The sequence below is a fragment of the Ctenocephalides felis genome, unplaced genomic scaffold (assembly GCF_003426905.1).
Source record: "Ctenocephalides felis isolate EL2017-DRISC unplaced genomic scaffold, ASM342690v1 CF-g0.4_SCAFFOLD_03265, whole genome shotgun sequence".
Lineage (NCBI taxonomy): Eukaryota > Metazoa > Arthropoda > Insecta > Siphonaptera > Pulicidae > Ctenocephalides > Ctenocephalides felis.
This window is the reverse complement of record NW_020539419.1, coordinates 846,449-872,788: the sequence shown is the minus strand read 5'-3', so window position 1 is coordinate 872,788 and position 26,340 is coordinate 846,449. Positions and strand designations below refer to the sequence as shown.

Sequence of the window (26,340 nt, the reverse complement as noted above, 5' to 3'; positions counted from 1 at the left end):
TTGCGTCATTGCTAACATCCTGTAGCGCTTTCGAAATTAGATTGATAATTTGAAACAATGAGGAAAGAAATGTGACGAGCACTAAAAAATCATAACTTTCTAAAAGGTTAATTAAATTCTTACATTCTTCTGGTTCATTTTTTTTAGAAATTAAATTCAGTTTGTAATATACAATTTTTGCTTATTGCTAATAATGCATCATTCCTTGAAGATCGTCTAGTGGGACATATCATTTTAAGTGTAACTAAATATTCTTCAGAAGAGTCTTGACTTAACATTCACCAGCGTTGTATGCTATTGCCAAAAAAAATATATATTTCTTGTTCTACTGCAGCTTTTACTTTGCCAACGAAGTGTAAATAATTGCAGTTTTGAAGTTCTCGTAGCCTTTGTAGCAACTGCTCTGCTTTTGCAATTGCCGAGGAATTGTAAAGCCACGTGGATTTCAATAATAGGGGATGCAAAAACAATAACGTGAGTCTTGTAGGTTAATGACGTCAAACAAGTATAAATAAACACACATAAACTAGTTTAAGGAAAAGCACTGGTATTAATATATATTATCCGGTGAGATGGACCAAACTTTTATGGTAAAAATAAAACGCTTCATTCAAAATATACTAAATTTATTAGTTATTTGTTTCGCTTTCTGCAAATAAGAAGAGTTTTTACATAGTTTTCCGCTAAACAACTTAAAATGGCGGATTCTTGTTTAATGTGGGACAAAACGACACTGACAGTAGTGGCGCGATATTTGAATTATAAAGTACATATTTAGGGACACGGTATCGAATAGAAAGTATCGATACTGTACTCATAAGTAGTATCGATAAAAAAAAGTATAGTACTCGTAAAAGAATCGACACAAAAGTATCGATACCTCAAAGTATCGAGTTCTTTTCTCAGGCAGGGCCTACGCGGTACGCCATACGTTAGTTTGTCAATGTTAGTCAGTAAGTATCGTCTGTACCTTCATACAGTAAGAGAAAATGAAAAAATAACAAATGGTACATATAATTATAAGATAAATAAAAACAACTTGTAAGTAAATGTTTTAATCTAAAATATTATAAATCCCATTCTTCCTCGGTACAATCGCTCAAGAAAAGAAGTTCGTCGAGCCTTTTTGGCGATAGGCGGTTACGAGTTTTAGTAATTGTACTTTCAGCTTTCAAAAACAATCTTTCTGAGGGCACTGAAGTCGCAGGAATCGATAAAAATGCTCGTGCCAATTTATATAATTTTGGGAAAACAACTTTCATATCTTCCCATTGTTTCAGAGGATCCAAAGAAAGTGGCGAAACCTGTGTAGATAAATAATGGCTTATTTCATCCTCATTTTCAAACTGTGATGAAGAACTGGTTTTACATCGCTTTTTCGCGTGACCTGATTTCTTGTGGTGACTCCAAAAATCGTAAGTTGTTTCATGAGAGGAATCGCTGTCATGATCGCTGCCGATAACACTAGGAGACGTTGTTATATATCTTCTCAGTAAAGAAATTGCCTTTGCACAAGCATTAGCGTCCTGAAAATGGATATTCTTGAATCTCGGATCTAGGAAACATGACATTGCAATCAAATAATTATCTTCAATATGTCCGAATCGGCCTTCTATCTGTTTTAGGATTTCTTTTTTTATTGTATCTTTTACCCTTCCACGGGGACCATCACCATCACCTACAGCCTATATGTATATTTTTAATCTGCGTCTTCAAACAGTTCACCATCGGAATTATTTTATTAATGGTTACATACTGTTCACCTGATAACTCTTTAGTTACATACTCGAGCGGTTTCAAAATACAAATCAATGTTTTAATATTTTGCATTTTTACAGCCGATGGTGTGGGTGGTGCTTTTGTATTTAACATCATAATTTGATGAACTATTGGTGCTAATTCAATGTATCTCTGTAGCATATAATAGACGGAATTCCACCGAGTCTTCACGTCTAAAATCAGTTGAGAGATCAGTTTGAAAACTGCTGTGCTTTCCAGCCATGACAGCAGCATTATCGTAAGCCTGTCCTCTGCAATCTTTTATATCTAAACCATCATTTTCTAATTTTGTTAAAATCATATTTGTAATTTCACCAGCAGTTTTTCTTTTAGTTTCTACGAAGTCAATAAATGATTCTACAACTTTGACTTTACTACCATCAATAACTACATGTCTAATAATTTGACTGGTTTGAATTTGTGTGAAATGTCAGGAGTGCTGTCAAATATAATACAAAAGTATTTAGCCTGCTTTATTTTATCCACAATTGTTCTTCTGACTGCGTCTCCCAATAGCTTTATGAATTCGTTCTGAATCTTTGGTGACAAATAAGAGATACTATATTTATTACCCATCTTAATTTTTACTACGTGTTCTCGTAATACTTGGTCGTACTTAGCCAATAAGTCAACAAGCTCATCAATCGATATTTTCCTGATAAACATTTTCACGATGTCCTCGAAACGACAAATTTTGTTTTGCTAAGAATCTAATTATATCAAGTATTCTTGTTAAAATTTCCTTCCATTTTTTTTATTTCTAGATCAACATTCTGCTGTTGTAGAATGTCGATAGTTGCTCCATGTCCAAGTCTTATTTCTAATTTCTTATTTTTAATATAATCGAATGTGCAGTGGACTCACCTCATGTTCATCGATTTTGGGATTAAGTTTCCACCATTTATTAAAACCATTTTCCGTATTAAAACCTGTTTGACAAAGATTATCAAACAGTTTGCAGCAGAAACAATAAACACCAATCTTCGATGGTGAATATACCATCCACGATCTTAAGAGCTTTTCGCGATTAGGCAAAATTTAAAAAAAAAAACAGTCATGACTCACTCTTCTTGTTTCACCTTTGATTTTGATTGTATTATGATATTCCAATAATTTTCATAGAAATAGACGAATTTGTGCAGCAGATTTTTCATCAGAACTTGATGAACTTGCTACTTCTTTGCTAGTGTGTGAAGCAGGACTTTCTTCTTGAACAAAATTTGAAAATGCTTTTTCGCCTTCGAAGACAAGGCAACAATACTAAAAGAACTAGAAGTTGGCTTATTGGGGAAATATTTGAGTAGTGCTCCAGTATTTTTAGTCTCTATTTTCTCCTTTCTCTTATTTTTCTTTCTAAATGACGCGCCACTTTTTTTACTCGTTCCATTCTCACTACGGATATATAATAAAGATATAACTTATTATGTATTAAGTATATCATGTATAGAAAACGGAAAAGTCATTCTACTACTCTGAATCGCTTCTATATCTATAATAAATTATATAATATTCTTACCTATAATTTTATTATCATTTATAATAAATTCTCAATAAACTGCTCCTAAAGTTTTGCTTTTATCGTTTTTTTTCGATAAATTATCGTTTTTCCGAAATTTCTTGTTGCAAATGTTGATATATCATTGAATCTAAATTTAGTTGATCGAGTTGTATTGGTGAAAGGTCGCTTCCTGTATCTATCAAAGATAATGTTTCGTATTTGCTGTTATTAGTTGAATTATTTCATGATTGTCAGTTTTGTTAACTAAAAATGAACTCATAATTTTTGAATTTAGTTACTGTAACGGGATCATTTTTTGATGATGATGAAGATATTGAAATTTGGCATTGTTAATGAGTAGTTTGTTGATTATTGCCATAGTTTGTGTTCATTTCGGCTTTCTGTATGTATGCGCGAATAATTACATGTTTCTTGTGGCTGCGTCATATTATTATTACGAAAATTTTAAAAATTAGGTTTAGATACTCTACAATTCGGATCATTACACTCAGTTATCAAATGGCCATATTGTTTACTAAAATTACAAAATTTTTCATTTGTATGATTATAATTTTGTCTATTAAAATTTTGTTCATTGTTTCTGCAATAACACATTGAAGCTTTATGTTCCGTTTTTTTACAAATAAAACATGTTGGTTTAAAATTTTGTGAAAATGTATTTTGATTATAATATGAGTATTTCGGTCTATTTTCTGAAAAACTAGTATTTGAGAAAGTTTGATTTGTCGTCTCATCTTTAATAGCAAAATTTATAGCGTCTATAATATCATTAAATCTGCAACATTTAACTAGGTTTTTATGTGGTTCTTTTAATCCGTTTTCAAAAACTTTTATTCCAATTTGTATGTACGTTATTTGAATAATTTCTGCTGCTTCTTGTCCTATCATAGCTATATCACAAAAGTAAATTTGTCTTAAAATTTATTCTATTTTATCATCGAATTTTTTTACCATTTTGTTGTCTCTGTGTCAAACTATTTAATTCTGTGATTAAGCTAGGTATTGATCTTTTAGTTGCATATTGTTGCCTTAAGTAATATTTTAAATCGTTCCAAAAATCAAATTTTATAGATTGTGTTCTAGCTGGTCATTCTGGCGATAATTTTAATCTAATAATGTTAAGTAATTTTTTCGCTTCACTTTCCGTCAAATATTCTGCTAAAGTATTACATGCTAAGAAAAAAGCTGGCAAAGTTTTCGAATCTCCGTTAGCATTAGGTATTAACGTAAGCGCGATTTGAACATATAATTTATTATCGTTATATATTAAGTTTAATACATCACTATGTTAGTTTCGTTGATACGCGTCGTTTCGTTATTATAATTTTTATATTTATTTGTGATACACAAAAAATTGGTATAAGAAAAGCGAAAAAAATATAATATTTGAAAAAAAAAATCTTAAACGTAATGTTTTATTAACTTGTATTATCGTAGTCCTGTTAAAACTTAGGTTTGTTTTTTTTTTTCTATTCGTCTTTTTCTGCTCGTTTCCGTGTTTCCAGGGATCACCGCTGGCTCCAAATAATAAATGTCACCAAAAATTATTAACACTCTTTAACTCTTTAAGCGCTGCCACCAAATAATATGTTGGTATGCATATTAGTTTTTTTCACTATAAAAAATTTTTCGATCCCAAGGCTGATACAAAATAATATGTTGGGTGCCGATTAGTTTTTCTCTTCATCAACCAATTTCGTTAAATGTTATAGTAAATATCATAATAAGTTCAAATTGAACACAATATTCTTCATGTAAACATTTATTTTCCCGCATTTTTATAACTCTGAGATACCTACACGAAAATTACACAACTGAACAACTTAAAGTTACATTTCGGCTTTTTATAACCTTTTCATTTAGTTTAAGGGACTTCTCTTGATTTTGAATATGATCAATTCTTTCTTTATATGTGTGAGTGCAAGTCAAGTTCATTCCCGTTCGCAGTTCATGGGACTTACTGCGATGTGTGCAGTTCATCGATAAATGCTTATTACAATGTAGCGACTATTCTTATGGTGAATGCAATACAATTGAGAATATGATTCATTGCGTAGTATGTTCCTAATATATTAAATATTAATATTAACTAATTAAGCGTTGGGTCACTATATATATATATATATATATATATATATATATATATATATATATATATATATATATATGATTTAGTAGTTAATTTTGATGTTGAAATATATGAGTGAGTTCTTGAGGGCGATACATCAAACAAAGAAAAGCATTTTTCATTTTTCTGTTTACATCATACAAAAAAATTATATATAAAAAATGCATAGTGCTGACAAGTTAGTTGTATAAATGTTAGTGCCAAATCTCTAGTGCTGTGTACACTTCTCTATATGTAACTAACCAACGTAATGTAAGTCCACTTGTATTTTATATGTATTATCCATCTTCATAAATAATTTGTTCGCTTTACATATATACGAGTTTACATATATTGTATGTTTATATATATATATATATATATATATATATATATAATATATATATATATATATATATATATATATGTATTTGTATGTATGTATGTATATATATGTATATTGCTTATTTACATGTATGTTTGTATGTATGTGCATATTTATATGTGTATACATGTAATTATATATACGTATATATGCATGTATGTATGTGTATATATATATATATATATATGTATATATATGTGTATATGTATATATATATGTGTATGTGTATATATATATGTATATATATATATGTATATATATATATATATATATATATATTTGTGAGCATTTATGTACATATGTATATATATATGTATTGTGTGTATATATATATATGTATGTATATATATGTATATATATATATATGTGTGTATATGTGTGTATATACATGTTTATACGTATATGTATGTGTATACGTGTATAGCTATAGTTACATAGATAGGTATGAGTATATATATGGTTCATACATGTACATGTACGTCGTTGTGAATATGCATGCACGTTGCATATATGTATATACGTATATTTATATGTGTATAGTCTTACATGTATATGTGTACATATATAGGTATATATTGTTGTATCTGTATATGTATATGTGTATTACATGTTTGTATGTGTGTGTATATGGATATATGCATGTATATATATGTATATATGTATATGTATATGTGTGTATATGTGTACGTACATATATGTATATATGCGTAAGTTTATATGAGTGTACTTAAATATTTTTGCCTATACTTTTTAATTATTTATTTAATTCTAGTCTCTACTACCTTTCCTATCTTTTATATTTGATTTGTTGTTAAGTGTTGCTATTTGTTAATTTTTCTCTTATTGTACAGTTACTTTACCAATCCACATATATTATAATTACCTAGATATGCTAATTTTCATACTGTTTTTAGATCCACTGATGATGACATTAAATTGAATGTCGAAACGTTTGGAAATAAAGATTATTTTATAAATCTTTGGCTTTTCTTTGTTTGATGTATCGCCCTCAAGAACTCACTCATATATATATATATATTGTATGATTCTGAATTTGATGTTGACATATGTATTAACAAAGTCTAATAATCGGGCATAACATCAATAAAAACATGAATTTCTTTCAAAAATTTATTTTAAATCCATACGTTTCGGCTATAATCCTAGCCTTCATTCAGTGGAAACTAAAAATAAAATTAAAAACTAAAACAATTGAATTGGAGTGAAAAGAAAAAATAAAATAGTAAATAGTACTTACAATTAGTTGATCTTAGTGTTAAATTGGAAAATTTTAATAATCCATGGTATTAGGATATGGTAATGCACTACACTATGTATTATAAACATTAACTTGAAATTACACAATATTTTCACAATTTACTGATTTGAAAAAATCACAAATGGATAGTGTGTTATTCGTAGACTGGTTGAAGATGTAATGGAGAAAGACATTTTTTAAAAAATATTTTTACCAAGATTCTGCACATGTGTGGAACGAATTGTGAATCCTTTGCGCGAACGCTTTTATTGTTTTGTAAGAAATTTGGAAATGTTATCTAAATAGAAGAGATTTGTGTCGCACAGCGTGTTAAGTTCATTCCGTTTATTTATTGTCTTATTGTTATAAATAGTTAAAAAAGATCCCTCTATAATTCTTCGTTTAAATAAATTTTGTTCGAATTGTAGTACAGTCGGATTAGAAAAGTCCATATTGTGTTTCAAAGTGTGTATATGGTCTGCAAGTACAGTTTTGAATTGTTTGGGTTTTTTTGAATTGTTTTTGTGTTGTTGTAACCGTTTATTCAGGTTCTGGCTAGTTTCTCCTATGTAAATTAAATTACAGTCTAAACAATTTATTTGATAGACGAGATTTCTGAGTCGTTCGATATTAAATGGGGTTTTTGTTTTGGTAAAAGTAGTGCTAGTAGTTGTATTAAAATTGGTTACAAGTCGGAGTCCAGATTTATAAAAAAGTTTTTTCCAAGGAACATACAATTCTTTAATGTATGGCAAACATATTACACCAGAATGAGTTTCTGAGTCAGGTAAATCGTTATGTACTGTGCAATTGTCCATTTTATTCAAAAGGTACGTTCGTCTGTTACTAGTTACGGAATTTATAAGTTTTAAGAGATAGGAGTTATCTGTTAGAATTTTTGTAATTAATTTGATGTTGTTGTCCCAAAATGTTTTGTCCGATAGAAGTATTGCGTGGTCAGTTAGATTTATTATAGTACCTATTTTCATTTTCTGTGTTTCATATATATATATATATTCGAACAAATTGGTATAGAAAAACTACATGGTCGGGTAGATACTTACACTATTCCTCATACTGTCCCAGAAACTATAAGATAAACACTATTATTTCCCTTACAGACCATGCTATTTTGTTGTCTCACCAAACTTTCCATCCACAAAATTTATCATTAGTAAAAATAACTCTAATTGAAAATGGTTACCCAAAAAATCTCATTCATTCAGTTATTCAAAAAAGACGAACTTTTTTAAAAACACAAATTAATTCTCCCAATACCAGTACCAACATCAAAAACACCAATCTTATTTACTGCAGCATACCATACGTTGAAGATTTATATTATTATTTTGCCAAAAATTTTGTTAGAAGAAAACATTTTAGTATCAGGCTCATCCTTACACTCCTTCAACCAATTCTTTACGAACATTAAATCCCCTACCCCATCCAATCTCAATACTAATGTAGTATATTCTGTTTCTTGTAATGACTGTGCTTTTCAATATATTGGACAAACCTCCCAATATGTACACAAGAGAATGAGACAACATGAACTAAGTGTGGTCCACCATAAACAAAAAAATTTCAAAAGTACCCTAGTACAACACTCTATAGAAAACGCCCATTCATTTAATTTCACTCCAAAGATTTTATATCATGAAAGTTGCATCTTTAGAAGGTTATTCGCGGAGAGTTGTCACATTCTCATAAATGTTTCTAACAGTGTCAACATTAGATCAGATCACAACCTATTACATGACTCATATTTAAATTTTTTACACTTTTTGACAAACAATTAATATCGACTTTCTTTTAAGATCAACAATTTAAGTATTCACACCCTAACATATAAAAACACACACATACAATCTCACAGCTCTCGTTCAAGTGTTTACACGTGTTACAAAGGACACACCAGTTTCAATTAGTTAATTTTCAAAAACCAATCGCACAACATCTAAAAAACAATATTATTTGTGTTTCAAATAATAATTTTAAAAAAGACAAATCTTTTAGTAATTTTGATTTACAAAATCTAATTATTCGGCGGAAAATTAACTCACAAATTCATTTTTGTTAAAAAGCTTGTTTAGTGAAAAAGTGCTAACATATATTCAAACATACAGGTAATTAATTCAACTTTGTCATTAACCTTTTCTTAAAAAATTTTTCATAACTTTCAAAAAATTTTCTATTATGTTTAATATCCTGTTCTGATAATCCACTCATTTATTTTTATCATTTTTATCATTTTCATTTTGATCATATTAACATATTTCTGTACATTATTATATTTTTTTTGCAATTAATTTATTATTTAAGAAAAATCTATTTTCTTCTCCTAAACATATTGTTTGCTAAAATCTCATCAAGATCATGTTTCTTGACAGATGTCCTGAAGATGGAACGTACCTAGTTCCGAAACGTCGACAGTAAAACAAATAATTAAATAAAGAAATTGTTTATTAAAAACTTTTCTTGTTTTTTATGTTGTATTATTTTTGGATTCTTGTTCGAAACTCTACAAAATATACACAAATCCAAGACTCTACCATTCAATATATATATATATATATATATATATATATATATATATATATATATATATATATATATATAATATATATATATGAATTAGTGATGTGCCAAGTCGAATCAAGTGATTCGAATCATTCGAATCAAGCCTTTAACGACTTGATTCGAATCAGATTTTACTTGATTCGAATCAACTCGTATCAAGCCGCGAAATATTTACTGTGATAAAACATGTGTGAACACAAATTTTCATAAATATAAAAAAAATGTTTTAATTTATAAAACAATTTATAAAATGTTTCAATATTATAATAATATAAATAATAATAATAATAAATATAAAAAATAATAATAATAAATATAAAAAATAAATCTTGAATTAAATCATGCGAGTCACCCGCCTTTAATACGCTTAAATGTATCACCCGACTCCAATTTATATTACTTTAACCGCATTCAAGTCGATATGAATTCATCCGAGTTCCTATGACTCAAACCCACTTATCCCGACTTCAAGTCGTTATGAATTGATTAGAGTTCCTATGACTCAAACCGACTTATCCCGACTTCAAGTCGTTATGAATTGATTCGAGTTCCTATGACTCAAACCGACTTATCCCGACTTCAAGTCGTTATGAATTGATTCGAGTTCCTATGACTCAAACCGACTTATCCCGACTTCAAGTCGTTATGAATTTATCCGAGTTTATATGACTCAAACTGAATCATACCGACTTGAGTTCGAAACATGTGTCCGTGGTTTAGCGTATCGACTTATCGACTTATCGAGATGCTGTGCGTATGGGTCTTGAGTGTTTATTTATTTTTGAATAAGCGCTGAGAGCAAATTTGTTCATGAAATATCAAAAACTCATTTAGATAATAAATACGCGATTTAGATTTTAATTATTATCAAAATAAACTACACAACGAGTTTTATACACATACAAAATTATCATATTTTAATTATGCAAGTAATGGCAAATTCACACAAATGAAATAATATCAATCTTTACAGTAGTGGATTGAATTTTAAGTCATTCGTAAGACGTTAGATTCAGCCCCCTGTTTAGATTAGATCTAAACAATCAATAATATACACATGCATTCGTTCAACGTAAGATTAGGAATATTGTTTTATATGCTTTAGTGATAAAGAAGTGTTTGGTTATATTTTACTGTAAATTCCCTTGAAATATTAGTTATATTTGTAGCTAGTTTATTATTATTATATATATATATATATATATATATATATATATATATAATATAAATGTATTTATACCTGCACTTTTTGGAATTAATTGCTTACTAAATTAATTATTTCACTTATGAAATTATTAAAATGATATTATTTCTTCTCTTAAATTATAATTGTTCATATATGAACTTGATTCGAATTGATTCGAATCATGATTCGAATCAGGTTTTTTTCTGATTCGAATCATTCGAATCAGGAAATTTTCGAGTCGGCACATCACTAATATGAATATATATATATATATATATATGAATATATATATATATATATATATATATATATATATATATATATGAATATGAAATCCATAAGTTACTATTGATAACTATAAGTACATGTAAAAAATGCCGCCCCAAAATAAGTGCCGCCTGGGCGGACCGCTCCCCCCTAGATACGCCACTGCCTTGCATCAATTCTAATAACTGACCCAAATAATTATTAAATTGAAAGTTGATTAGTGTGGACGCTATTTCCTTGGCGTTTGCGGTTTTGAGCGCGAAGAGCTCGACCCACCGGGTAGCCGTATCTTCAATGATTAATACCCAGTGCTGTCCGTTTGGAGTTTTAGGAAGCGGCCCAAACAAGTCCACAGACATGACTTCAAACCTCTGTTTCATTACCGGAGTTCTCAGCAGTCCGGCTGGTTTCTGGTTAGATGGTTTTTACTTTTGACATTGTGTGCATGTCCGGACGTATTTGGTGATTTGTTTTCTCATGCCGTCCCAGTAGTACCGAGAAGAGATTTGCTGGATGGTACGTTCTATTCCATAGTGTCCTGCTGTCGGATCGTCATGGTACCTCTTCAGGATCTCGCATTTTTGTTTCTCAGGTACAACCCATTTTGCCTCTTCGGAATCTATTTCTGGGGTGTAACGATAGAGAACCCCTTCGGAAATAACGTATCCGCGGTTTGTCCATTGTAGCGCTTCTTCTTCTGATTCGCTGTTTTCTAGGCAATCGATTATAGTTTTTAGAGAGTCATCTTCTAACTGACTTTCCCTTAACTGTTTTGCACCTTTAGTGTGTAAATCCACTTCTATTTGATTTATTTCTATTTGATTTACTTCTGTTTGATTTATTTCCGTTTGCTCTGGGACTAGTCGGGACAGTGCATCAGCTACGACGTTTTACCTTGCATGTATTTTATTACGAGATCATGCTCTTGTAGCTGTAATGCCCACCTCGCTAGTCGACCGCTTGGGGTTTGTAGTGACATTAGCCATCTCAGTGGTTGGTGATCCGACGTTATCATGACTTGTGATCCCTCTATATAGCCTCTGAATTTGTTCACTGCCCAAACTACGGCTAGAGCTTCCCTCTCTGTGGTAGTTTAATTGATTTCCGCTTTGGTCAGGAGCCGGCTTGCGTACTCGACCGGATGTTCTTCCTGACCCTCCCCCTGAAGTAGAACTGCCCCTATCGCATAGCCGCTGGCGTCTGTTCTCAAAATAAAAGGGGTACCGTGTTCTGCCTGTTTCAGGACAGGGGCTGTGGTTAATAACTTCTTTAATTTTCCGAGGGCTTCCGCTTGTCCCGTTTCCCATTTCCATACGGCTGTTTTCTTCGTTAGGGATGACAGGGGACGAGCTACGTCCGCGAATGACGGGATAAACCTCCGGAACCAGGAACATGTTTGTAAAAACGACAGTAATTGCTTCACATTCTTCGGCAGTGGTATAGCAATTATGGCTGCAATTTTTTCTGGATCGGTCTGGATACCTCCAGGTTGTAAAATGTGTCCGAGATACTTAACGCTGGGACGACAGAATTAGCACTTGTCTTGGTTCATTTGTAAGTTGAAAGTACTCATTCTTGAAAATTGCACTTGCTTTAGATCATCTGTGTTTTTCGAAGGTCGGCGAAAATATTATTAGGTCGTCCAGATATGCAAATATTTGCATGTCCTTGAGCCCTGCTCTTAATCGATCCATTAGTCGTTGGAACGTTGCGGGTGCATTCCGGAGACCGAACGCCATTCTCTTGAACCGAAATATGCCGAAAGGCGTAGTAAATGCCGTTTTTGAACGAACCTCTTCGGTTACTTGGACTTGCCAATATCCTGATCGTAAGTCCAGTGTCGACATGTATTTTGTCTGCTTTGCCGCGTGTAGTAGGTCGTTTATTCTGGGTAGTGGGTATGCATCTGGTATTGTTATCGAGTTTAGTTTTCTGTAATCGACGCATACTCGCACTCCCCCTTCTTTCTTGGGTACCAGCACCACAGGTGCTGCCCACGGCGATTCGCTTTATATATATATATATATATATATATATATATATATATATATATATATATCTATATATAAAGCGAGAGGTTTTTCTTCAGATGGTGAAATAATATAATAAAATTGTTTCTTGGGCATCCATCCAATCTTCCACCCATCTTCAGTGCTACAATTAAATAATTTATTTTAATTTATTTAATTGTAGCACTGAAGATGGGTCAAATCAAGACCCGAAACGTATGTTCTTTAAATAAAAACATTTTTCATTAAAATTGTTTTTTAATTACTGGATGGATGCCCAAGAAACAATTTTATTATATTATTTCACCATCTGAAGAAAAACCTCTCGCTTTATATATATATATATATATATATATATATATATATATATACGAGGTCTGTTCAAAAAGTTTTCGTAATTTTCGTTTTTCCAAAAAAATATTTATTTATTCGTCTACATTAATGTGGTCCCCTTCAAAGTAGTCCCCCCCAGATATAATACACTTATGCCAGCGTTTTTTCCAATTTTCGAAGCACCCTTGATATTCACTTTTTGATATGTCCTTGAGCACTCTCGGCGATTTTCTTCAATCGAGGAAAACCGCCGTCCTTTCATGGGTCTCTTCAACTTTGGGAATAGGAAAAAGTCACACGGTGCCATATCTGGTGAATTTTTGCACTTTGCAACACTTTATTTCATTTTTTACGCAAAATTTAATACAAATTCTTTGACTTTTTCAATTCTTCCATTGTAAAATTCGCCTAGCTCAGAAAAACACGTCGAACCTTAGCGACTACCACAGACAAAGTAAACAGTGAATATAGCTGAAAATTTCATCATACTTTAGGGGCATGTATACCAACACAATAAAAAAAAAATTTTGACAATCAGACACTCCAGACCCGCGAAATTTAATTATTAGTAATTACTAGTACTTTTTGAACAGACCATGTATATATATATATATATATATATATATATATATATATATATATATATATATATATATATATATATATATTAACAAAGTCTAATAATCGGGCATAACATCAATAAAAAACATGAATTTCTTTCAAAAATTTATTTTAAATCCATACGTTTCGGCTATAATCCTAGCCTTCATTCAGTGGAAACTAAAAATAAAATTAAAAACTAAAACAATTGAATTGGAGTGAAAAGAAAAAATAAAATAGTAATTAGTACTTACAATTAGTTGATCTTAGTGTTAATTTGGAAAACTTTAGTAATCCATGGTATTAGGATATGGTAATGCACTACACTATGTATTATAAACATTAATTTGAAATTACACAATATTTTCACAAAATACTGATTTGAAAAAATCACAAATGGATAGTGTGTTATTCGTAGACTGGTTGAAGATGTAATGGAGAAAGACATTTTTCTAAAAAATACTTTTACCAAGATTCTGCACATGTGTGGAACGAATTGTAAAACCTTTGCGCGAACGCTTTTATTGTTTTGTAAGAAATTTGGAAATGTTATCTAAATAGAAGAGGTTTGTGTCGCACAGCGTGTTGAGTTCATTCCGTTTATTTATTGTCTTATTGTTATAAATAGTTAAAAAAGATCCCTCTATAATTCTTCGTTTAAATAAATTTTGTTCAAATTGTAGTACAGTCGGATTAGAAAAGTCCATATTGTGTTTTAAAGTGTATATATGGTCTGCAAGAACTGTTTTGAATTGTTTGGGGTTTTTTGAATTGTTTTTATGTTGTTGTAACCGTTTATTGAGGTTCTGGCTAGTTTCTCCTATGTAAATTAAATTACAGTCTAAACAATTTATTTGATAGACGAGATTTCTGAGTCGTTCAATATTAAATGGGGTTTTTGTCTTGGTAAAAATAGTGCTAGTAGTTGTACTAAAATTGGTTACAAGTCGAAGTCCAGATTTATAAAAAAGTTTTTTCCAAGGAACATACAATTCTTTAATGTATGGCAAACATATTACACCAGAATGAGTTTCTGAGTCAGGTAAATCGTTATGTACTGTGCAATTGTCCATTTTATTCAAAAGGTACGTTCGTCTGTTACTAGTTACGGAATTTATAAGTTTTAGGGGATAAGAGTTATCTGTTAAAATTTTTGTAATTAATTTGATGTTGTTGTCCCAAAATGTTTTGTCCGATAGAAGTATTGCGTGGTCCGTTAGATTTATATCTAACGACTCAGAAATCTCGTCTATCAAATAAATTGTTTAGACTGTAATTTAATTTACATAGGAGAAACTAGCCAGAACCTCAATAAACGGTTACAACAACATAAAAACAATTCAAAAAACCCCAAACAATTCAAAACAGTTCTTGCAGACCATATATACACTTTAAAACACAATATGGACTTTTCTAATCCGACTGTACTACAATTTGAACAAAATTTATTTAAACGAAGAATTATAGAGGGATCTTTTTTAACTATTTATAACAATAAGACAATAAATAAACGGAATGAACTCAACACGCTGTGCGACACAAACCTCTTCTATTTAGATAACATTTCCAAATTTCTTACAAAACAATAAAAGCGTTCGCGCAAAGGTTTTACAATTCGTTCCACACATGTGCAGAATCTTGGTAAAAGTATTTTTTAGAAAAATGTCTTTCTCCATTACATCTTCAACCAGTCTACGAATAACACACTATCCATTTGTGATTTTTTCAAATCAGTATTTTGTGAAAATATTGTGTAATTTCAAATTAATGTTTATAATACATAGTGTAGTGCATTACCATATCCTAATACCATGGATTACTAAAGTTTTCCAAATTAACACTAAGATCAACTAATTGTAAGTACTAATTACTATTTTATTTTTTCTTTTCACTCCAATTCAATTGTTTTAGTTTTTAATTTTATTTTTAGTTTCCACTGAATGAAGGCTAGGATTATAGCCGAAACGTATGGATTTAAAATAAATTTTTGAAAGAAATTCATGTTTTTTATTGATGTTATGCCCGATTATTAGACTTTGTTAATACATATGTCAACATCAAATTCAGAATCATACAAAATATATATATATATATATATATATATACTAGCTGACCCGGCAAACGTTGTTTTGCTAAATAAGATATATTCTAAACCATTTCTAGAGAATCAAGAATATTAATACTTTAAGTGCATAAGGATGTGTTGTTTGAATGCTGTATACAATTAGGTATTATAAAAACAATAAACCCCATTAGTTTGTCTATATTTTGTCAATACAATCAAACTGCAAGTTTTATACACTTTCTATAGAAAACATCGTCTTTTTTGGTCTTTCGGCTTATTAATTACGTTTCAAGTTCTTCAGATTCTTTTTGGATTCTGGATTTTGTGTATAATAGTAAATAATACTACTGAGCTTATACAAAATTTTCAACTTTTTGCGAGGAGAGATAAAAAATGAATTAAGTATTTCTTCTTTGACCTGCTTTTTAAAAAGTTTCAAGTAACATTCGATGAATTAAAGTAAATTTAATAAAAAGTATATATGTAGAGCAGGGCGAGACACAAAGGTCTAATTTGACTTTGAGCAAATATAAACTATATTGTGAAAACCATAACAATTATATCACAGCAAATAACACATATCAAACGAACAATTATCTGAGTTCAGTAAACTGCCTTCTACTTCATCATTGTAGAAATGTGCTTTTTTGATTTCTTTCAAAAATTTGGTATCTAGACCTTTTTACCCTATAGGCGGGGTAACTTGAAACGGGCAGGTGGCAAAAAGATTTAAAGCCTTATTATTGTTTTAAAGATATTTTACCAAATAATTACATTTTTAACTAATGCTAAAACTACCAACGGAAGAAAATACTTTTATTATGGATTTTCAAAGATTACCGTTTATCTCCCCCATTTCAAAGATTATCGTTTTCAAATCAAGATTGTAGCTGGCTATACATCTTTTTTCCTCTACTTTCAAATATTGTTGTTAAACAATGCTTAACTTTACTGATTTTTGGCACATCGGTGGTGGACCTTTTTAATCCCGGACCTTCATATATTACTATATATTCTGCGATAAATTCTGGGAAATTATAACTGGAAAAATGTTATTCGATAAAATGTCCATTTGATCGATACCAAATTTTGATTCTGAATTTAAATAACATAAATAAAAAATAATATAACCTAGAAAATGTTTTATAAATACCAATGAGTAGATAATTATACAAATGAGATCTTTCAGAGCACCGTGTTTGAGAAAAATATGCCAAAAAGTGCATTTTCATATTAACATTTCAAAAAAGTTGATATTTTGAGTCTCTAGTAACACTTGCTGCCCGTTTACTAACGTTTTTGTATTTAAATAAAACTACAAACAAAACTACTTACTACAAATTTATCATAATTAAATAATATTCGCGTAAAACATCCTATTAAACGCAATTGAACATCATCTGTCAAAAGCGTTTGACATTTCACGAAATTGCCACCGTCAATTGTTTTATTTAAATTACGCTTCAATAAAAATTTTCAAATTAAAAATGTAAAGTTTCTACGCGGATTTGAAATAATTTCTCACCTTTTGGACTTTCTCTGGATTGGCACGAATTTTTCAAGACTAAGACTGGCCAAATCGATTCAGCCGTTTTCGAGTTTTATTCGGACATTTGAAAGAGAGCTCCATTTTTATATATAAGATATATATATATTATATATATTGTATGATTCTGAATTTGATGTTGACATATGTATTAACAAAGTCTAATAATCGGGCATAACATCAATAAAAACATGAATTTCTTTTTTTGAAGAATATGTGTATGTATTATTGCATGCAATACACAAAACCTTTACAAAATTTTGTCAAAAGTTAAAAAAGGACGAGAATTTTATTGTCGCTCAAAATCTTTGTGTTGCCGACTATCGATTCCACTATTATTGCAAACATATGTGTAAAAATATAGTATTTGCGTGAAACGTGAAAGTTATTAGTTTGAACGTTGATTTCAAACGTTACTTTATAATTAAATATGTACGAAAATAAGAAGTAATATAAAAAATTAAACTAGTGGTGGATGGCATCGTGCCATAAGGTCGATTTCAAATATATTATTACAAATACTGTAATTTTCATTATTTTTGCTATCTTGTTATATCTGAGCAAATCAAATGTAAATCATGAAAGTCAAATTATCTCCAGAAAGAACATTAACAATCGTTATTTCATTTCGAATTCAATTTAAAAAAAAAAAATAGTTGCCTAATTTACAAGGAATTGAAAAAGTGCTCTCGTATAGTCACAGTCTAAACGCATTTGCAAATAATTCTGTACGACATCTTCACTTATACTGTGCTTAGCTTGGCGGCATTTTCTCGGCCCTTCTCTCCTGACGTCCACGGATTTTGCCACTCTTGTAAAGTTTCTTTTTTTATTCTTGGCCTTGTTTCTTTGGAGCTGTCGCCACCTATTTTAGCGTCGTAAAATTTTACTCTCTCGAATGCTAGCAAGTCAATTGGTATAGCTTCTGCTATTACCATTACAGCTGCTTCAGAGACCGTGCGATAGGCACAGGTAACTCTTAGAGCTCCTCGTCTTTGCACTGACGCTATTTTGCGCCGATATGTTTTGCTCCGTATAGCAGCACAGAATGGACTACCTCAAGCAGGATTCGTCGTTTTCGGGTTCGTGGTCCCAAGAAGTCAGCCAGTATCCTTGACAAGTTGGATACTGTCTTGCTAGCTTTTATGCATGCATTATCGACATGCTCACGGAAGGATAACTTCTCATATATCATTACTCCCAGGTAACGCAAGGCCCTTGTCGACGTCAAAGTTGTCTCTCCTATGTCTACAGCTACAGCGAATGGTTTTGGAAACCTACAGCGAATGGTTTTGGAATTTTTGTCGGGTCAAGACAACCATCTCCGTTTTCTGTTTGGCGAGTTTTAGGTGGTGTTTCTCAAGACAGGTCTATATAGTATCGACGGTCTCTCGAACGAGTAATTTAGCCTCCTTAGTGGTGTCCACTACGATTGTAGCTGCAACGTCATCCGCAAAGCCCGTGAGTTCCACCTGCTTCGGCGAGGGGATATCCAGTATCTCGTCGTAGACAGCGTTCCACAGATCGGCTCCTAAGACTGAGCCTTGAGGTACACCAGCTGTAACCTCGTGTTCTTGATGACCTTCCGTCGTTTCCACTATCAACTTTCTCTCATCAAGGTAGTCGTCTATTAGTCCTAGATTCTCTGGCTTCACGTCAAAATTATGCTCTAGGGCGTTTAAAATATCCTCCCAATTCGCACTGTTAAAGGCGTTTTTTACATCGAATGTGAAGAGGAGTCACATTTTACGAGCTTTAAAACTACCACGCCATGTTTCTCTTGCTGTTTCCGTTGATCATTGCAAATCTCCTTCCACAATCCGGCTTTAGCTGATTTTATGGCTTTATGTAGGGTCTTTTTTGCCTGTTTGTTCTCGTTTGTATACAAATCTTGGTAGGGAGAGCGTTTTGCAGCTCTTGTGGCGCGGCAACGTAGTGCGTGGCATCTTTTCCGCAGTTCTGCTATCTCTGATGACTACCAATATGCTGGACTGTGTACACCCTGTTTTTCGTGGTCGTGGCATAGAGGCGTTACATGAGGTGATAATAGCATTCATAGTTCTAAGGACTGTTTCTCTGCGGATACTTAGTGTTGGATAAACTTGAAGAGTAGATGCGTTTTGCTCGAGAGCTGTTCGCAACGCTTTAGAGTCAAGCTTCTTAGCATTCCACCTCCGTTTGTAAAAGACGCATAGTCGAGTCGGACCAGATCCAATACTAAATGTCACATGCTGATGATCACTGCCACTATACTCTTCAGATACAGTCCAGTCTGCAATCATGTTCGCTGTCCTTGGAGTCACCAATGTTATGTCGAGGATAGATTCCTGATATCCTGGTCTTCTAAAAGTTGTAATATTCCCAATATTTAGCACACTAAGGTCCAATATTGCAGCAAAGTCTGCCACTTCATTTCATCTGGTGTCCGAGTATTCGGCGCCCCATTCAGCAGATTTTGCGTTGAAATCACCAGCTACGCTTGCCGAGAGTGTCTTCTATGCTTGCCATTTTCTGGCGAAATACGCTAATCCCCTCATTTGGTGAAAGGTAGACGCTCACACAGTTGGTCGTGGGAGTCTTGATCCAGACGAAACCCTCGCCGCTTCCGTTGTCATTGACGGTGATTTTCTTCGAGTTTGTGATCCATATTGCCGCCGTGCCATATTTATCTGCGAACCATGATTTATCCTGAATATTCATATATTGCTCGCAGATAAGGCAGATATCGATCTTATCTTCAAAGATACGTTGGCGCAGTAGATTTTGCGCCAAGGCACATCTATTCAGATTACCTTGTACAAATCGTGTCATTTCTGTTCTCTCGTGGCTTCGGCAAGTGCTACACGGAATGCCTTACAGGTACCGGATCCAGCAACATGGCTCCCGCTGTTCTGGTTCTCTTTGTCCACTGTACGTAGAAAGCACTTTGGCTTTTCCGTGCAGTCTACAGACTTGTGATTTTCGCCGCCGCATTTGTAGCGATACTTGCTTCTGCCTGGTCCCCCGCATTTATGTGTTTGGTGTCCGAAACCGAGGCATCTAAAGCAGCGGGCTACTTTAACAACTGGGCGAATGCGACAGGTGACCCACCCAATTCTTATGCGAGCCCTATTTAGGGCTTAGGTTGCATTAGCCTCATTTATCTCACAAAAGGCCGCTCGATGTCCTCTTGATATTACTTTGGTAAAGTTCACTTGTCGAATTTCCAGTTTTGTCGTAAAGTCCCGATTGAATGCGTTGCGGACATCGTTTTCGGTAGAGACACCATCAAGGTCAAGAATCTCTATCGTCGTCAGCGGCGTCAGTGTTTTCACCGTTCCTATGTTTTCAGTTGCTGCGCTGATCACGTCTGCAAAGGCTGCACTATCTCCATATCTTGTCTGTTTGATGGACTTTATATCCACGCTAGTCTCTGTCGGGTTTACTTTTTCCTTGATCTTCTTAAGAATATCAGCTGGTTGAACCAGAACAGCCTTGGTTCTATGTTTCTTCCGAGTTTTCCTATGATGGCTGTTTCTGTGCTTAGCACTATTATTTGATTCGATTTTTTCGGTTTCCGTTTTCTCGGTTTCCTTCAAGGTTACTTTCGGATCCCGTGCCCCTTTCTTTTTTGAACTTCGTCGAGCCACCTCCGTCCAGTTATTTTCTACAGCCGATTTTTCTGGGCGGATGTGTTTCCGGGTCAGAGGCGGGGCTAAGTGACGATAGCAGCCTTTTGTTTGTGCTTTGCTCCTGGGTCTTAGGGGTTGGTGTCTGATTTACACCCGGCTGAATAGTTGTCTCGGGAGAGGTCTGTATAGTTTCTGTGCTAATCGACCTGATTAGCTCCTTTATTCTGCTGTGAACATTGTTCTTATCTTTGACATACTCTGATAGCTCGTCAATTTTGGAGCCCAGTCGCTCCATCGGCGTTTAACGACATCTAGGCGATGGCGTAAAGTTTACTCTGTCTCGGTGAAAATTGCCAGGAACCTTGTTGCCTCCTTTTACTATAGCGGCTTTGGACGCATCCTGCTCGACGTCCATAAATACTTCACTTGTCGACGTCGACGTCTATTTAAATGGTCCTCCAGAGCAAAAGGTCGTCTCCGAAAGCGGTGCCTTGGAAAGTGGAGGGGTGGTCACCCTTACAGCTACCTCTATTGCTGTAAGAGCTTGTGACCATTGGAGCGGGAAAAAAAACATCCACTCCGGCCGTGCACCTTCTCCCTTCATTGGCATCCTCTTGCTCCCGTGGGTGCGGCACGTTGATGCCGGGAGTTTCCACGCACGGTGCGCTATATGGATCACCCACACATCTCTTTCGAGCAGTGTCTCCTCATCCGCTTCCTTACGTGAACCTAGGTCAGATGTTGTGACCAACCCTTCTAGCCAAAAGGGGAGTTTTTGATTTGTTACTCCTCAGCTCCGATGCCAAATTTGGTCCTGGAAGGCTATTTTGACAAATTTTGTACTTTGAAAACTTCAGTCAAGTATTGCTTTACACTTTTTAGCGTAACTTTTTGCGTTTTGTAAGTTAAAAAATATTTATTAAATGATTTACCATTAGATTTATAGCATTATAAAGTGTTATATAGTTATTTACTTGTTTTGCTTAATAAATTTATGAACGTTTTGTATTAATAGAATTTATTATAATTCCTATTTAAGTATTAAAAAAATATGTTGATAATAAATATGTTGCCATATTTGTTCCTTCCAATTCAAATAAGTAAAATAGCCCACAATAATGATGTTACAATAGATGAAATTGTAACAAGCGCAAACGATAGTGTTCAAATCCCTTCATAATTCAGCGGTTCACAACCTTTTTTTCCTTGCGCCCCCCTTTTGAAAGAAAAAAATATTGCGCCCCTCCTAATTTTTTTAACAATTTAATTTAAATATACTTAAATGAAATTATGATTTATTCAATCTCGTACCAAATAATGCACAATATACATTCATACAAAAATAAACATACAAAAATATACATACAAACATAACTATTGATTATAAGAAAAAATAATTTTAAATTTAATAAAAACAAATGATATAATATTTCACGCAACATTAAAAAATTAATGCGACGGTTGAGCTAGTTTTTTAGCACAAATTATCTCAAACCGCGGCTCCATTGTAGAAATCGCTAAACGAGATCGGTACTTTGTTTTTAATACTGCTACTGCAGAAAAACCAGTTTCACATAAGTAGGATGTCACAAATGGTAATGAAATTTCTAAAGCTTTATTTGTTAAAGTTGGAAAATCGTCCTTTACTTGTAACCAAAACTTATCAATATTCTTTTCGTCCTGAAACATCTGCTTCAATGTGCTATCACTAGATAAATCAATTATCATTTCCTGCTCTGCCGTTGGAAGACCAAAATCATCATATTTATCAATAACAAATAGATTTCTAATCCATTCGTATTTGGACATATCTAGATCTTTGAAGTAATGCGCAAATTGGTTGCTTAGACTAGTCATATGATTGATAATAAGATCTTTACTTGCATAAACGCCGTAATCTTGTCCTTTTGAATAAAAGCATGAATTTGAGATCCTTGCATTGATTTATTTAAATCACTTAGTCTTTTAAAAATGTCAACTAGATAAATAGATCGTGTCATAAAATATGTCTGCTTCATCTCTTTTATTATCAGCAAGAAAAATGGCAATTTCTTTTTTGAGCTCAAACCCCTTTGAAGTACTTTAGCACGAGAAACCCAACGTGCTTCACAATAATAAAGTAGTGCTTTGTATTCTGAACCCATGTCATCACACAATTTTCCAAAAAGCCTTTCTCTTAATGGACTATTTTTGATAAAATTAACAAATTTTATTATAAGTTCAAATTCTTCAAGTAATTCTTCACCCATATTTCTTGCAACAAGAGATTGCCTATGAATTATACAATGCGTTCAAACTGCACGAGGAGCCACTTTTCGAACTAGGGCCTGCAGACCAGCATTTTTTCCTGCCATAGATGGAGCTCCATCAGTGCACAGTCCAACACAGTTCTCCCATAAAATACCATTTTCAATACTACTCGCCGTAGCTTTGCCTTCAATTGCCTTACAGAATAACAACTCTTCTCAAATATCATTTTCCATAACATATCTTATATATGTTATTAAGTGTGCATCCTTAGCAACATCGGTAGCATCATCTACTTGCAACGCGAAAGAAGATAATTTAGTTTTTTCTATCAACTGATCGCAAAGATCATCAGATATATCTGATATTCGTCTTCCCACCGTATTATCTGCCAGCGGAATGCTTTTAATTTGATCAGCATATGATTCACCAAACATCGTAGCTATTGTGTCAATAGCTGCTGGTAGTACTAAAGTTTCTCCTATTGAATGGGTTTTTTTTGCATTTAGCAATTCTATACGAAACTTTGTATGACGCAAGTAACGCTTTTTGTGATACAAACAAAGCTTTTGAAAACGATTCTTTCTGTTTATTTAAGTTATCTAATTTTCTTTGGAAAAATTCTTTTGTTTTGCCAACATGATCGGCGTGCACTTTTTCCAGATGTCGTGTTAATTTATTTGGTTTCATGCTATCTGAGGCCAAAGTATTCATACACAGCAAACACATTGGTCGTTCTTGACCATTAATGATCTTATACGTAAATCCCAATGATAAGTACATTGGATCATATTTTCTATGTTTAGTTTTACTGTTTTGTGAAGTACATTTCCATTATTTTCACCATCCTCTTCTTCTGCTTCATTAAATTTTCTTTTCAACCCAGTCACGTATTTATCCATTACAAACGGTTTTTATAACAAATCAAAGAAAATCACTTTTTCACTACTTTTCACAATAATTCCTGGCTAATAATGTGCTAAAACTAAAGCTATAAATTTTAACTCAATAATAATTTAGAAATGATTTTTTCTATATATCAACGCGTGTTTTTCCAGCACAACTAATGAACTAATTCGATTTATAGATAATAGAATAAAAAGGATGCTTTTGTTTATTTACTTTAGTTAGTCTCGAGTAAGCACGTGAATATTCGATATGATCCGAGTGCTTATCTTTTGTTTATAGGCCTACAGCTCACTCGGCTACAAACGCAAAAACGAAATATTTTGAATGCACCAAAAGTATAGTATATTCATGCTATTACATTTGTCCTGATAAAATTGCAGCGAAAATTGTAGATTACTTGCATGTAATCAAGCAAGGGGGTCCACGCGCCCCACAGGTTGGAAATCGCTGTCATAATTTATTCAAAGGTTAATTTTTTCGCTAACGAATATATATCAAAATAATTTACTCGACATAAGCAGTTAGTCATATTTTTGATTAAACAGTATAAAAAATCGTAAAAACCAATAACGCCGTACAGAAGAATGGTATACTGCGCCAAAAAATTTAGATTTTGTGGTGAAAATCACGGCAAATCTTTGATGAAGTTATTATTGTTGTGACTGATAATGCATCGACTTGAAGAAGATTATTATTTTATTTTTAAATAAAAAAAAAATTCTCGTGCGTTGAACTTACACTGAATTTACAAAAAAAAAATGCAAACTTAATACCGCAATCCCAAAAGCTAAGTGCGAAATCGTCATGTATTCTGCAAGAATTGCAAAATCAAATCAACTTAGATTACTAAGAAAATATATTTAAAAAAATATTGACGGTTAAAGATGCGCTATGCGCAGCAATACACTTTGCAATTTTAGAATATTGTGTGAAGATTCTACAGCCATTGAAAATTGTGACCAAAACATTGTCAGGTGAATTTTATCTCACCTTATGCAGCGTTATAATTATAAATCAGGTGGTAATTAAAAACTGTAAATAAAAGAACACCAACATCTATTGCTGAAAAGAATTTGCAACAAATCTTGTTGAGGAGTATATTTGGTTATTTAGAAATTGATCATATCATAACAAAAGTGTAAATTTTTGACGTCAGATTTAAAAAAAAACCTTTGGATTAGAGAATTCTTCTAAGGCAATTCTTTTAGTTTTAGATGAGTAAAAGAAATCACTGCGGTAGAACATATTGAACCATCATCAGTACTATAACATAGATGAAACGTGGGAAAATTTTGACATGCGTATGGTTCAGAGACTTCAAAAATCCTTAAAAACACGCTCACGCTATTAATGGACGCCCCCTAATAAGTCTGTTAAATATTATCTCAGAGTTTTGAAGCATGATGAATTGTATGTTCTCTAGCGCGGTTGCTGGTATCTCGGATCTCGTTGCGAATTTTAGTGATCGTGATCGTGTTGGTTTGGCTGAGACGAATGTCAGTACGAAATCTAATGCTATTTGAGATGCATTATAAATAGCCCATCATTCCTGTAGCAAAACAAAAGTTTGTATTGTTAGAATTACTTATCGATATGGCAAACATGGCAATCATCCTCTGAATTCTAGAATGGTTCGTGACAAATTCAATAATGTTAGGATCTTTAATATCAATAGGTACGTCAACAGAACTGATTACATCAAACAAGGCCTTCATTTTTTTCTAGTGCCAAACAGCAGCTTTGTCGTATGCACACAAGAGATGTGCTACCTCTGACGAATTCCAAAAACTCTCGATCCTTTCCCGCTTAATGCTGATGACTTAAATTTCTTTATTCTCTGTCAGAACATTCAAAATTTACCCCAATAAATTAAACAAACTTGCTATAACGACCGATGCTATACGTACTGTACACAAATAACATCCCAACTTCAAGTACC

The 26,340-nt window shown here is 32.7% G+C and overlaps 1 protein-coding gene across 1 annotated transcript; it reads right to left on the bottom strand.

Annotated features, from left to right (window-relative positions):
• Positions 1–23,536: 23,536 nt before the first annotated feature.
• LOC113382078 (zinc finger BED domain-containing protein 5-like) lies at positions 23,537–24,394 on the bottom strand. The gene is made up of 4 exons (XM_026620636.1): positions 24,305–24,394; positions 24,128–24,245; positions 23,759–23,973; positions 23,537–23,689 (listed from the first exon to the last, which is right to left on the bottom strand). The coding sequence occupies exons 1-4, from the start codon at positions 24,392–24,394 to the stop codon at positions 23,537–23,539; spliced, it is 576 nt and encodes a 191-aa protein (XP_026476421.1).
• Positions 24,395–26,340: the final 1,946 nt, after the last annotated feature.